We start from the raw sequence: 14879 nt of genomic DNA, 5'->3' as shown, positions 1-14879 counted from the left end.
TTTTAAAATGTGCTGCAGAGAGGCATCATCCAATCCCATTTGTGAGATCTCTCCTGCAGCATATTTCAGAGGGGTCTTCGAAAATGCTTTGTCTCTCTCATGTAGAGTTAATTTCGAGTCCTGGCCTAAGTTGTATTGAATGTATGCATGTATGTTAATGTATGTTTGTTGCACTGTACAAATCGTACTTATTACGGTTGACGATTTTTAAACGGTTTTACAATTTCATACATAGAAGTGTGGACATTTTACGTATTCATATATTGTGATGAAGAATTTGAATCCATAATTGCTGTCAAGAACATCATCGTCATGAATCTCGACGATAATAGTGATGTTTACGGTCTTATAACCCAATTGAGTAGACACATATTGCAAACATATCGACAGCCTTTTCATAAAAACCAACGATTTACTTACGATCATGATAATAAAATGATTAAATGTCTTCGAAGCAGAGCTTTTGAAATATTATTACAAAATGTTGGTGAGAAAACTTTTATAAAAAATAGTCTGAACGTTTGGATGTGTACAAGTGATGTTGCAGTGACATCTGATTATTTTACAATTTCATTATTGTATCTTTTCCGTTAGATTACGAAGATCTTGAACAGGTAGATCCGATACTTGAAATACAAAAGCATGTCTTTGTAATGAAGTTGAGATTAAGGCGTTTGTGCGAAGCTTCCACATTACGAAGACTGTTGGAGGAACTTGAAGAGCATACTTGCTTGAGAGCACCGGTTCATTCTGTTCTACAGTTATTAGTTCAATTAAAAACTTTTAATATTGTTCATGAGCCATTCACGGTAAGTTTAAAGCTTCGGTTAAATGTAAGAGACTATTTGAAAATTCATTTGTTTCAATATTCTTTGTTTACAATGTCTAGAATATATTTTATTACGGCAAAGCTAATCCTGCTGTACCTGAAATCATGTACGCTTCCAATAATATATCATCTTTCCAAATATATCCTATGGAATGTTTTATGTTATCGGATAAATTTGAAATAACATTAGAACCTGAAAGGCTACAGATTATGCGCATTATACCAACTACTGTTATGAACGAGTTACATTTTTTACATGGAACAATAAAGTCCAAAGGCACAATCGACACAGGGTCTGTAAAGCTAGTCATGCAAAACTTACTCTTCTCTTTTGTTTGTAACAGTTTTAGCATTACTAATCTTGCTTTTTTATACCACAGCATATCCGATGCGTCTGATTTTATATCGACCCATACATTCGATATGGAAATAGTGGTGAGAAATAAGTTTTACCGTTAAATCATACCTATAAAGAGTGTAGAAATTGAAAAAGTTTTAAAATAGCGTTCTGTTTTAGCCATACGGCGGTGAAAAGGAATTTAAATACATCTTTTCTGGTGGAAAGGGTCTTGTAGTTAACAATTCGTGTTTCTCGTTTTCCCGCTCGGAAGCAGTTACCACAGAAAACGAAAGTCTTTCAAATACCAGGAAGTCTTCTGATCGCAACCTCGTCGATGAATTAGAATATGCTATAGATTATTGGGATCACAACTGGAAACACACCGACATAACAGACACATCCCTTTTCAATCGTCGTACATGGGAACGATTTGGAGATATACAATGTGAAAAAGAATTAACGTTTATAACCGATTTATCAACAGCTTCGATACATTTAGCAAAAATCAAGCAAATGAATAGCTTATCGTTGCTTTCGGAAAAGGTAAAGCATATTTGTTTACGTTCATTCTTTAATTACTATGTATTACAAGTTTGCTAATAATTGTAGCATAATAGTTCAATGATTTGTTTAATGTAGCTAATAAATTCTGTAGTCCTCGAGGAAGAAATTCCAATACGAAACTTTGTCGACGATGTGAAATCTATGTTACTTGGAATAGAGTCGAATACCTTTTACTATGCACATAGGGTATGTAAATCAATGGATTAATCGATGATAAACTTACCGATCGAACGGTATATATAGTATACATATATCTTGTTAATCTGAATTTCATAGACAGGATTTATTTTACGGGAGAATGTCAATGTCTATGGCGTAAGCTCAGAATTGTTAGGAAAAGCTTGCCAAGAAGCTATCAATTGGGGTAATTGTTTTCGATTCTTATCGCACTTTATTACGCCAAAGTTACAAAGTGGCAAGTCATTGCAAGAAGGTCTTATATTTAAGGTTTGAGAGAAATTTCTATCAAAAACAGAAAGTGGAAATTACAATAGTCAAATAATTCAGTCCATCGTTCCATAGGCTGTGTGTGCAAATATCAAGGAACTCCTGCTTCATTATCAAGTCGCGCTTGTAAGAATTTTTAACGACGAAACAAATTCGGGCAGGTTGCTGAGAATGTTTCAGAGGGTGCGTCCAGTAGCCAGCTTAATCACTAAAGTTGCCAAACTGTGCGAACCTTACAAAGAAAGTCAATATACGCTTCGGGAAGGAAATAGCATTATTGCTAGAATTTATAATGAAGCAGTTCAAGTGACAAACACGAAAGCCGCTTTGGTAATCTATTCTTTGCTGAAAGCTTGCTGCGATGTTTATTTTCGGTACATACATATATATACATACACAATATATATATTCAGTAAGAACTGAATAAGTTGATACGTTTAGCTGTAAAACATATGTCTTCTAATGAAATAATTCGTAGGTTTCTGCAAAAATGGATGTTTGAAGGTGTATGCGACGATATTTATGGAGAATTTATGATTAAAACGCGACCACAATATTTACGTAACAGGGACCATAAGTTTTGGACGAAAAGTTTCAGTCTTCGAAACGAAGCTATTCCAGGTTTTCTGAACGTTTTAACGGAATCGATTCTCCAATGTGGGAAAACAGTGAGACTTTTACGAATCTGTAGTGCAAAGGTACGCGTCGTATCACATAGGCATACTGTAAGACAGTATCGTATAATTCTATAATTGTAGTATCAATTATATGGTACAAACCACATTATACTGATTTCATAACGGGACCTTAGAATCCCGTGTGCCGTGTTTGTCTAACCGAACAACCCGAAGTGAAGGTTTGCTTGAGCATAACAGCGTTATACGAACAATCATTAAGGTACCGTAACTACGAAGAGAAAGGTAAGTGCGCTCTTGGCCCGATACTTTCACTCTCCACGGTTATACAAAGCAAAAAACAACTGGAAAAAGAAATGGCTGAGTTTGTCGCACGTGCCCAACGCGACACACTCACGAGAATCAAGGGTAAGCTTCAGATTTTTCTTCTCTTCGGAACTTTGCTTCCAGCTTGTGTGTGTGTGATTCTAAATCGAACGATTTTAGGAGAACGAGAAGCAGCGTTGAAGAGGATGGCACAAATGAAACGCGACTTTCTGACAAATTTGAAAGAGCAATGTTTGGTTATCGAAACACAGAAAAAGAACAAGAATAGAAAACAGAAGAAAGAAAATGTAAACGAATCTTACGATACAGAAATTTTATTTGGACTTGGTACACAAGAAAATTCACAACGCATCGAACGGTACGATAAATTTTCTGATTCAACGTACTTTGAACGTACCGTTTTGTTAAATTATTCTTAGGTAATCTTCCAGAAAGTAGTCCGGATTATTAAGTAGTCTTTTTCTTGTCACAGAACAAATATTCTCAATTACTATGAGAATCTGGCACTCGATATCGATAGACGTTATATACGTTCCCAATGGCGTGCGAAAAGAATGGCATTCTACGATAAGAGAGTCGATCTATTAACATCGACGAAACACAATTCGCAGAACCAGTCGAGAATTATAAAAAATACAGAAGATAATAAAGAAGAAGAGGAAATAGAAGAAAATAAAGAATACGAAGAAGAAAAAGCTGAATCCATCTCAATATCGAGTCCTTTGACAGAGTTATCGATACCGTTCGAAGACGAAAATAAAAATTACTCGAGAACGTCTTGTCAAACAATCGTTCGTACAACGTTTGTGGACATAACGATGAATAATAACAACGGAGAGAACAATATTTGTGATATTTTGAACAACCGAAGCAGAAAAGTAGAAGAGTCAAAAAATAACAACCACACGACGGGACCAATTGCCATTGTCACGACTGACACCAATCGGTTGTACACCGACTCGAATACGACGGTACCATACAACATCGCGTCGACCCTTGTTACAGTTGAGAGACCGAATATCTTGAACGTTGTCAAAATTAATAATGCACCGGATGGATCGTTTGTAAATAAAGACTCGGCATGGTCTTTAGAAGGTAATATGACACCAAATAATAATGAAATCGACATACAGAAATTTCGGATTCCATCGAATTCGAGCGATTCGTCGAGAAATGTTGTCGAAGATGGCACAGATACGCCGAACGAGAGAAACGACTTGGAAACGCCCATGTCCTGTACGACAGACAATTTTCCTTCATCGGCACAAAGTCCTACATCAGAAACAGATCGATCGGACCGATCGCCCATCGAGATCTCAACTACCGATATGTTATCCAGTAACTCTCGTACATTTACAAAATCGCCTACCATCATGAAAAAAGATGCAACGTTTTCCGATGTATTCGCATTGCAACAGGACGAACCAACAACGACGACGACAACAACAACAACAAACGGCGCATTATCGAAAACAATTCCTTTGACAGTTGCCGATATCGAACTGATCGATCATACTTCTCTGCAAGCTTATCTGGAAAAATCGATTCGTATTCCTCTCGAAGTGCAAAGCCGACTCGTTAACAATGCTGTTATTAAATACTTTGTAGAGGAAAATAATTTACTATTGCACTTGCATAGCCTAAGAAGTTATTTCTTCTTGTTAAACGGAGAATTTGCTAAGAGCTTGACGGATTCACTGTACACTCGTCTGTACGAGATCTCATTACCGGTTGAATTATTTAATTCCGCTACGTTAACCAATCTCTTGGAACGAGCACTTGTTAATTCGTTCAATAGCGTTTACGTAAATTCAGAACTTCTTAGTCTTTCGGCGATAAACGCGCCAATGCAGTTACATGTAAGCGATCATTCTATAACATTGCGACATGTTGTTCACCCATATCTATGTATACTTCTGTTGCTATGACCTCGCCTACACTTCGTAGATGTCCGATCCAGCTGCGTTGGACTGCCTTTTGCTGAATTACAAGATAGCTTGGCCACTGAATATTATACTCGATGAAGCAGTTATGCAACAATATGGTAAAATATTTAAATTTTTAATAACAAGCGGCAGGGTATCGTGGGTGTTACAAGAAGATTTCAATATCATGAAGAGAGAACGGAAAACGTTTGCGTCACCACAATATCATAAGGTGACCGTCATGCTCACGGACCACTATCCATTTACATACCACATACGTATATGTATATATATATTAAATATTCTATATTCTGCATTACTCCTTTACATTAGAACGATGCTTGTATCAATTTGTTCGCAGTTGCAGCTTTACAGACATTCGATGACGCAATTTATGAATGCACTGCATAATTATTTAACGTGCAGCGTCCTATACGCTAGTTGGACCGAATTTGAGAAAGACTTGGAAAATTCGTTGACCCTGGATCAAATATATTTGTCGCATGTAAATTACATAAAACGTATACTTTCAAGGTAAGGAAGCTTACCTCTGAACAAATTAATGAACTTCTTCCTTACTTCTTTTGTTTTACAGATGTATGCTCAACGCTCGTGGTGAAAAAGTACGCGTCTGCTTAAATAACATATTTAAAGTTATCTTAAAATTTCACAATAGATTACGATCCCAAACTTGGATAATGAAATCCACGGTATACGTACATCCGAATTTTAAGAGATTGGAACAACTGTATCAAGCATTCTGTGAATTACGCGCATATATGGCACATGTCGCATTTAAATTGGCTACTAGCGGTTATCAACCACATTTAACGCATTTCTTAAATGCTCTCAACCTGAATCATTTATACGATTTAACAGTAAAATCTTGTCGCGGATCTTCGGCGGAACCTTCCGAATTATAAAACGCTATGAATCGACCTATCTTCTTTAACGTTTCCACTTTTCGTCATAAATTGCAAACCGTAATCAACTAAAATGAACAAAAAGAAGAGAAAGAATTCAAGGGAAAGGAAAGAGAGATCGATAAAGTTGGTGATGCTGCTTGACCGTGAATAATTACGTTAGCGTACTTTTTTCTTAGCGATCTCCATGGCTTTTAAGGAGCGAAGATTCGTTTTTAGCAAGTATGTTGGCACAACGCGGACACAAACAGTCTTGTCCATCTTCAGGATACCTCCTGCAGCGATCGCATAGCACTTTTTCGATAGCCTTCGTTTGAATTTGCGTTTCAGTTACGGTTTGATTTTCAATCAAATTTATCGAAGATACTTGTAAAATTTCGCACAATTCGGACGTCGATTCCTCCCCGTTATCGTGCAGAAGCTGAACGAAATAAAAACTCAACATTAGATCATATCCAATGTACTCTCTATGTATTCCCTGCGTCGCTTGTTCCGTTCAAACCCAATACTTACAGAAAGCCAGTGGAAATCGTCTTTCGTAGCTTCTATAGTAACTGATAATTGCCATCTATTCGTATCGACAGCACTTTGAAATTGTTTCCTTATACGAAGCGCCGCGTCCACACATTTTACGATCGTCGGGTCATTCCAAGATTCTGGTATCACGTACGTGGTATGGTAGAAAGGTATTTTACTTTCATCGCGATTTTCTGGATGGTGCAACCATGCTTCTTCGACTAGATGCGGTACAATCGGAGTTATAGTTCTCAAAAGAATGACCAATGTTGCTCTCACAACTTCGATAACCGCAATACGCAAGGGTGACGTAATTTCATCGCAATAGAGCCTGTCTTTTATAAGAAAACAGTACAAAGCAGACACATCGTTTACAATGAAATTCATAATTGTTTTAGCGGCGTGTTGATATTTGTAGCCATTATAATGTTGCAGCATCTAACGAAATATAAAGTTATTGAAAAGCGTCATTATTATTCGTCTTAGGTAAAATTGTAAACTGAAAAAGATGAAAGTTTTTACCGTACCTGTTCGTTGTAATGATACAATCTATATAACATATATTTGTCGATGGCTCGGTACTGTGGTTCACAGTGCACATCTTGATGATACGAATGTAAAGCGCCCAAAAGGAATCGCAGTATCGAACGTATTTTAAAGATCGACCGTTTGCAACCATCGAATAATGTTTTCGAGACGGGCACCTTTAAGTGCTGGGATCCATGACTAGCCACCCACCACCTTTGCAAGATAAATGATAAACCGTTCGATTTAAACCTTACAGTATGCCGCGCGTAACAGAATTATATTAATTTACCTTAAAACATCGACGCCATAGATTGGATTCTTCTCCAAATTCACTCCACCTAAGAGAATTTCTTCAGGATTGGTTACATTTCCCATCGATTTTGACATCTTTGATCCATCTTCGTCAACTGCGAATCCATGCACGAACAGCGCACTATACCCAAATAAATCAATTCCTTAAGACTTTATTCTCAGACACGTTTCTCCGAATTCCAAATTGTTGGACGTTCTGTTTACCGATAGGGCGAACAGCCTTGTAAAGCTACAGAAGTTATCAACGATGACTGAAACCAACCACCGAATTGATCGTGTCCCTCTAAATAAAGGTTCGCTTGGCTTTTTGGTAAAACTGCTGACCACGATATACCACTGTCGAACCAAATATCCAGAATATCCTAAGAAAAGCATTCGCGTCGTCAGTCACAAATTAAAAATAGAAAAGGCAAACGTTTCTGTGTGAAAAACTTTAGGTAGAGTACATACTACTGTCCACCAAAATATTTACCTTTCCTTTTTCCACGTTGTCTATTGAAACATTCAACTGTCGAAACACGTCTGATCCTATCAGCTCTTCCTCGGAATATTTCCACCAACAGTCGGGACCGTGCTGATCGATCGAATCGCACAGACGTTCGATCAATGCTCTAAACGTAGGTTTGGGATAAATCAGAAAACGATAATAACAAATGCAGCTCTATATCACATAATATATTAATATTATATATGTATGTATATAGAATGAGACGTCATATAACTTGTAATATATCAAAATAAAATCAAAATTAAAAATTGTGTTTAATACAGAAATTGTAGTGCTCGAAATTTCGAGGTTGTCTTCCTTTTCTTTTTTTTCTTTCTTTTAAATGTTAAGATATATTTTTCTCATTGTAGATCGAAAGAATGTTAAAATTCAAATAGAAAAATTAAAATTAAATGTGTTGATCCTAAACTCAATGATTAACGAGACTTTGGCAAATGAACAACTTCTCCGACAATGCCTCGCGACTTATCTTAAAATCTCGTTAATTATTAAGTTTAGGATCAACATAGGTTTATACATTTCTACTTAAGATTTAATATTCTTTTAATTTACTTTGAGAGAAAGTTATACGAAAAAAATGAATACGACATCACTCCCTCCCCCTCTGGTTCCCTTATAACTCTACGACATCTGTATTCAACGATCTTTAATTAGATGCATAATTTAAAAGTTACTTGGGATGTGCAAGTCGTGCGACTCACTTTGTATACATAAATGTAATAAATATAATACGTATAAAATATTTCAAATATACCTGCTCGTAAAGGGTTTACCGGTTGTTTTATCGTAAAACACAGGTATAGGTGTCCCCCAGGAACGTTGTCGTGAAATACACCAATACGGTCGATCTTTTATACCAGCGACCAGAGCATTTGTAGAAGATGTACGATTGTTTTCAGGATATATCTCTATGTCCTTGATACTGTCCTTAAGAAAATATGACACACTTGATACCATCGATCATCTATCGTACGAGCCTTGAATCTTTATCTATCTAGCAGAACAAATGATATACCAATAAGAATGTCTTACAATAGCTTTGTCCCTCACAGAATTTATGTCGAAGAACCATTGATTGCTAGCACGGATAAACACTGGCTGTTTTGTTCGCCAATCGTAAGGGTAACTATGCGTGAACATTTCGACATGTAACACATCTGTCGCGATATTCTGTAATACTTTATCCGTGCCTTCTGTTAATACGCTCAGTCCTTGAAATTCTGGACCAGCTGCTTCGGTAAATCGACCTTCCGAATCTACCATGGATACCTGCAGTAAGTCTTACGTATCACAAATGATTATCAAAAGTATTTCAAGATGTTAGTGCGAAACTGTTAGCTGCAGCAATATTTAATAATCACTTACAACAGGCATTTTATTCTCTAGCGCGACTAAAAAATCTTCCCGACCATGTGCGGGGGCAGTATGAACTAGACCCGTTCCTACATCCATCGTCACGTGTTGCGCAGCTAAGAAGGGCAATTTTTTTTTCTCGAAGGGATGAAAATATGTGGTACCCTTCAGTTCTTTACCTGAAACCGATTATTACCGATTAAGCAGACATTTCTTTCCAAAGTACTCGAATCATCTCTATCCTTCGTTGCAATCTATAATAACAGTCAAGCAACTAACTCTACCTTCAACATGCATTATAGGCTTCAGTTGACCGATTTTGAGTTCAATATTTTTCAACAACTCTTCTCCAAAGATATTCAAGTTTCCTCCGGTATCTTCGGCGACGCAATACACACCATCAGTTTTAAAACAAATAGCTTGATTGGCTACCAATGTCCAAGGAGTTGTAGTCCATGTAAGCGCATATGTAATACGATTTTTTAATGAGTTCAATTTATCCGGAAACTCATCGATGCGTAAACGAACGATCGCGCTTTTACTTTGATGCTTTTCATTATATTCCAATTCAGATTCTGCCAGTGCTGTTCTGCAACATAACAGTATGAAACGAATTTTTTAATTCTTGTAAGCAACGTCCGATACCAAATTTCTATTATACCTAGAAGAAGCTGACCAGTAGACAGGCATGAAATCATTAAATATAATATTCCTTTCGTATAACTGTACGAATTGGCGAAGTTGATTTTTCACATACGAAGACTGATTCGTAAGGTAACATTCTTTCCAATTGGCCATAATGCCCCACGATTGAAAGGCTTGTCTCTGTTGAATAACTGCTTTTTCCGCGTATTCACGAGCTGCAATTATTAAAGGATAAAACTAAGATACAGCAATAAGAATTAATGTCATTTGGACACGTTTGTGCTTGGAATTCTTACCTTGTTGCCTGATCGCTAGAGGCTCTTGCATGTTTATGTCTTGAAGAGCTTTCATTTCGATCGGTAGTCCATGACAATCCCAACCGGGGACATAATGAACGCGTTTGCCCTGTAAAACATTATGCCTGGATGCGATGTCTTTAAGTATCTGTAACATAATGGAATTAATCGAAATAAATACGGTACAAACATTGTAGAGAAGTTGTCACCTTGTTGATAGCATGTCCCATGTGTGGAGTTCCATTGGCGTAAGGAGGTCCGTCGTGTAAAATAAATTCTGGACCGGACAGATTTTTTCTTTGCCATTCGTATAATTCGGAAAAACCGCATTTCTACGACGAACGATAACCGGGTGAATGAAAAATTATGCAATTTCATTAAGATTGTTTGTAATTTCCTACCTCTGTTAGATATTTGTCTTTCTCTATTCGTTCTTTTCCATTAATTTGCACTGGAAATCGAGTTCGTGGAAGTAGAACTGTTTCCGAATACTTGTTGCGCTTTTTCAATGTGCCTTTTACTCCGACATCACGAGTTATTTTCTCGTGAACTTTATTTTTCGTTTGACTGGTGAACAACGTGCGTTTCTGTCCAATTAAAAGTCGCAACATGTTTACAATTTTACAACGCGAACAAGTTCCTATTTTATGATCAGTTACACGTGCCCACATGGATTTATAGTTTAAATCTACAAACCGAATTTATACTACATACGTACACGTGAGTACTTATGTATGCATGTATCGTTTGGGTTCTTTTAACCAACAAGAATATGAAATTAAATGCATATACATACATTTGCACATGTACAATGTAATGTATTTATGTACGTTCGATTATTGGAAACGAAATCAATTATTATTGAGATCGAAACATGTTGTAATGTACAATGCGCATACATACACGTGCGATGCATAAAGAAAATTTGGAAAGAAAGAGAAAGCAATATGCGTGTATAATAGACAAGGAACCGAGGTGTATGACGATAGGTAGGTTAGTCCGTTCTTGTTCGTTCCAACTGATCCGATTTCGGACTTCAGTAGTGTATGCAGTTAATATTAATATTTAATATCGAAGAACTATGGCTACACTTTTCGAAAGCTCGTTTTTATCGAGCAGACTGCATCGCATCGAAGAACGATACGAAGAACCGGCAAACACTTTTGGCAAATGCGACTCCATTAGCTATAGGTATCTTTTCCTGAGTGTCTTCCTATTCGCCATTGGTACCGCTATCACTACTTTGGGCGACCTCGGCGAGAAATGGTTCATCGGCCCAATGTTTATTTGTTCCGGATTTATGGTGGCTGTCAAATGTATGCTCTACCTCCGAAGAAAATCCGTCATACAAATGATCTCTCGTCAACGACAGTTGTTTATGGTAAGTAGCAGCGAGTAGCACCTGTTCGTATTGCGGCTTTTTTCTCGTTTCCATGATTTTTCATCGACAACGATCGACGATTGCTTTAACAAACTTACCGATACAATACCCACACTCGTGCTCTCGCTTGCAATTGCAAGTTGCAACTTATACCACGGTTTTTCCCTTGTTAAATCAATATTCATAGTCAGTTATCGCGTACCGTTTACCATTTACACAATTAATACAATTGCGGTTATATCGATCATTTACGATTCGAGTCAACGTTTACACGTTGCACGTTCGCCTAGGTACATATCTACATTTGTACGGTCGTATGATGTATGCATGTATGCATGTTCAAATATGTACGCGGCAAGCGCGGCAATTACTTGAATTACAATGTATGTATACATATGTTTGTTCGATTTGATATTCGATAGACCGGAGGTAGATGTATGTACAAAGTTTGTTGATGTACAGGATTGCATAGATTCTCGATTGATTCAGCATAGGATACATGAATCGACCGGTACGCGTGTCATGGAACCAATCAGTTCAACAACGTCGGGACTCGAAGGCGGATTGCCCTCGTACGAGGTAGTCGTTCAAGAAGTTCCAGAATTACCCCCGCCGTCTTACGCAGAAGCATTAGAAGTGATTTCCAACAAAACTCTTGTCAACGGTAAATCCTTTTTAAATGACTTTTTCCGTTGTATTTTTCTATAAGATGCTAAATCGATGAAAGAAATTTTGTTCTATTTCAGATGCAAAATCGAGTCGTGGAACGATATCCGATGGGAATGTTGCCGTAACCGAAAATACCAGAGAAAAACCGTGAAACCGGCATTGCTTTCGATCAAAAGATCCAGGATCACGACTAATTGTAACTTAACTGTTTCCTACTTAATTGCGAAGGATCGCTCGTTTCTTTATCTGTTCGCTATGCTAAATAAGCGTTCATCCTTCAGAACAGATTACGAATTTGACGTGTACATAATGTCATTTGTATCGCATTGTATAGTATGTATTTATTAACAACGACAAGGAACAAAGCGTGACGCGTTCGAAATTTACAGAAGAAATTGAAAACACGGCGATACTGCTAGCCTTACTTTGACTTCTTTCTTTCAAAAGAGTTTGCTGTTTACACGGCATAACCGATAGAATTGTTCCGACTCGATGGAACTAACGACTCGTATGGATACGATTCGATTGTGGCTGAAAACAATAGTATCAAACGACATCAAAATATCCCAAGTGGAGAGTGGCAAATAGTAAAAGGTCTGCAACAGTTTTTTGAATTCATTCGAATAAAACGATTTTTCTTCGTTGCAATTAGAACATGAATACAGAATAAAATATTGTTATTATGCTATCTGTAAAATGCTATACATATCGTACAGAGATCGTTCAACATTAAACGAAAAGTGCAAGTTGATAGTGCAGTGTTTTGCCGTATTTACTAACGATATGATCACCAGGGAGAAAATAAGGTAAGAAGATCATTGCCAATGTTTTTTACAAGCTATAAATCTTGTTTCATACGTTGTTTCTATATTGCACATCATCGGAATCATTGAAACAACCTATGCCTTTCGTACAACCAGTTTATTATATCGATTCAGTACATAATTTAATCACGTGACTGACAGAAATGCCTTTTATTTTCAAACTGTTTCATTGTATGGCGAATATAAAATGTACATTAACAATATCTCGTATTTTTGTCTAGTACGTGGTTCTTACGTAAAAAACGATTTTCTAAACATATCGTATAAACCTGGGCACACCGAATAGAAGAAAAACGCAATATCATAACAGGGATAGGAAGAAAAGGACAAAGAGGACAAAAATATTACGATATACCTGTTAGGATTGAGCAACGGCCAACATTTCTTCTTGATGAATTAAATGAGTGGTATGATTAACAAGGCTCATTAATTTTGACAACGAAGCTGCCCAAGCATCTAATAGAGCAGCTGGTTCCTGAGTTCCGGTGAAACGGACTACACCAGCCAGTCGATCCGTACGGGCATTTATCACGCCGGTTTCCACCAAATTACAAAGACATGCTTCAGTTTCTTTAACCGGTAGGTCCAACAACTCTGCCATACGCGTTAACGTGATTTTTGTGTAGTACTTTGCCATGATCCGAATATTCTGTGAAACCATAAAAAAACAAAAGTTCAACGATTCGTTGTAGTTCATCCGTTTATAAATTGTAAAAAGGAAAATAAAGAATTCGATTGGCACGCGTACATGTTCGACAACTCTGTTTCGAAGATCGGCCCATCGTTTACGACCCTCCTCGGTCGAAGGACTGAAAACTTCGGTCGCTCTCAAGTCTTTTTCATAGATTTCACAAAGTCCGGACCATTTGATCAATTCTGGATTCACAAACAGTCGTAACAGCTCTCTGCAAACAAAACAGGAAGAATATTCGCTGAAAGAGGCGATTGATTTCTACAATAAAATTATAAAAATTGAAGAAATTGTAGAAATTTTAGTTATTATAGAAATTATAGAACTAGACGAGTATTACTTGTATGTTAGTATTTCGTCGAGAAGTTTATCCGCAAGCAATCTGTGGGTCAAGTCTGCCTGTTCTGGTTCGTGCGGAGCAAGAACGAGATATAAAACTGCTCGCGATAAAGCGGTATGCCGTCTTTTGGGGTCGTCTCGAACAGCTGGTGTTTCCAACACCGCACGATTGTGTCTGCACAATTCCAAGTGCCAGCTCTCGTGACGGGCAAGTTCCATCATAAGACTGAAATCTCGCGATGAATAGTTTATTCTTGCTGAGTTGATATAGATTCTAGAACGGGTGGTTACCGACTTACTCGTAATATTTCAATTTAAGAGATTGTGTCTCTTCGTCGTCGTCATCCTTGAAAAATTTCACGTTTATCTTCTTAGCTATTATTTGAGTACGCATAAAGTCCTTTTTAGCTAAACACAATCTCATTTGCTCCAATATTAGAGAGGCCTTTTCCAAACGCGACATACTGCCGTATGTTTCAACCTATGAATTACGTTGAAATTATTATTCGTTCCAATATTTTCCTGTAATATGCGTACTTGTAATTCTAGCATAACCGCCGCAGCACCAGAAATATCGCCGTCCTCCTCTTTGATCTTTGCCAAGCGATGAGTAAGCCTTGCTCTTTCGACTTCCACGTAGATCTTTGAGAATATATTCGTATCAATTATTTGAATCTTTTACATTAGAAATATCAAGTGTACTCTGTACAATTGGTTACTGTACCTTTCCTTCGGTTACCGTACGCAAGGTTTCTATTAATTTAATCATAGTTTCCTTATCGGGCATTTTATCTACATAAGTACAACATTCCTGGACCATTTTTGTA

The 14879-nt window shown here is 37.2% G+C and overlaps 4 protein-coding genes across 14 annotated transcripts in view; 2 read left to right on the top strand and 2 right to left on the bottom strand.

Annotated features, from left to right (window-relative positions):
• Positions 1-2: 2 nt before the first annotated feature.
• On the top strand, positions 3-6444 carry Grip163 (gamma-tubulin complex component 6). Of its 8 annotated transcripts, none has more exons than XM_076525126.1 (15): positions 3-141; positions 236-487; positions 595-809; positions 890-1122; positions 1210-1264; positions 1347-1712; positions 1809-1919; positions 2010-2180; positions 2256-2554; positions 2659-2878; positions 2992-3223; positions 3302-3500; positions 3615-5001; positions 5090-5601; positions 5663-6444. In XM_076525126.1, the coding sequence occupies exons 2-15, from the start codon at positions 313-315 to the stop codon at positions 5988-5990; spliced, it is 4503 nt and encodes a 1500-aa protein (XP_076381241.1). In that variant the 5' UTR covers positions 3-141; positions 236-312; the 3' UTR covers positions 5991-6444. The 8 variants fall into 8 exon arrangements, 7 of the variants coding, with proteins under 7 accessions (XP_076381241.1, XP_076381240.1, XP_076381239.1 ...); XM_076525125.1 differs by having other exon boundaries at positions 7-149; XM_076525124.1 differs by having other exon boundaries at positions 13-159.
• On the bottom strand, positions 5183-11815 carry IleRS-m (Isoleucyl-tRNA synthetase, mitochondrial). Of its 3 annotated transcripts, none has more exons than XR_013034386.1 (16): positions 11628-11813; positions 10550-10735; positions 10358-10480; positions 10149-10296; positions 9869-10067; positions 9492-9796; positions 9220-9386; positions 8887-9123; positions 8609-8781; positions 7819-7957; positions 7551-7708; positions 7324-7467; positions 7034-7247; positions 6504-6944; positions 5616-6411; positions 5183-5548 (listed from the first exon to the last, which is right to left on the bottom strand). XR_013034386.1 is itself a non-coding variant. In XM_076525135.1 (16 exons), exons 1-15 carry the CDS (start codon positions 11712-11714, stop codon positions 6166-6168), a joined length of 2967 nt encoding a protein of 988 aa, XP_076381250.1. In that variant the 5' UTR covers positions 11715-11815; the 3' UTR covers positions 5539-6058; positions 6159-6165. The 3 variants fall into 3 exon arrangements, 2 of the variants coding, with proteins under 2 accessions (XP_033336512.2, XP_076381250.1); XM_076525135.1 differs by having other exon boundaries at positions 5539-6058; positions 6159-6411; positions 11628-11815; XM_033480621.2 differs by having other exon boundaries at positions 5183-6411.
• LOC117226372 (uncharacterized) lies at positions 10733-13769 on the top strand. Of its 2 annotated transcripts, none has more exons than XM_033480625.2 (3): positions 10733-11529; positions 12019-12193; positions 12276-13769. In XM_033480625.2, exons 1-3 carry the CDS (start codon positions 11230-11232, stop codon positions 12347-12349), a joined length of 549 nt encoding a protein of 182 aa, XP_033336516.1. In that variant the 5' UTR covers positions 10733-11229; the 3' UTR covers positions 12350-13769. The 2 variants fall into 2 exon arrangements, with proteins under 2 accessions (XP_033336516.1, XP_033336515.1); XM_033480624.2 differs by having other exon boundaries at positions 11992-12193.
• Positions 13101-14879, bottom strand: part of Rpn5 (regulatory particle non-ATPase 5) — a 2305-nt gene continuing 526 nt past the window's right edge. Inside the window, exons 2-7 of the mRNA XM_033480623.2 lie at positions 14777-14879; positions 14590-14694; positions 14352-14533; positions 14054-14278; positions 13771-13927; positions 13101-13671 (exon numbers count right to left, since the gene is read on the bottom strand). The exon at positions 14777-14879 is cut by the window's right edge and continues 134 nt beyond it. Coding sequence (XP_033336514.1) covers positions 13381-13671; positions 13771-13927; positions 14054-14278; positions 14352-14533; positions 14590-14694; positions 14777-14879 — 1063 coding nt within the window. The 3' untranslated portion in view covers positions 13101-13380. The remainder of the gene's footprint in view (positions 13672-13770; positions 13928-14053; positions 14279-14351; positions 14534-14589; positions 14695-14776) is intronic.

The sequence above is a fragment of the Megalopta genalis genome, chromosome 11 (genome assembly GCF_051020955.1).
Source record: "Megalopta genalis isolate 19385.01 chromosome 11, iyMegGena1_principal, whole genome shotgun sequence".
NCBI lineage: Eukaryota > Metazoa > Arthropoda > Insecta > Hymenoptera > Halictidae > Megalopta > Megalopta genalis.
Note: the sequence above shows the minus strand (reverse complement) of the source record. Positions and strands in the feature narration are given on the sequence as shown.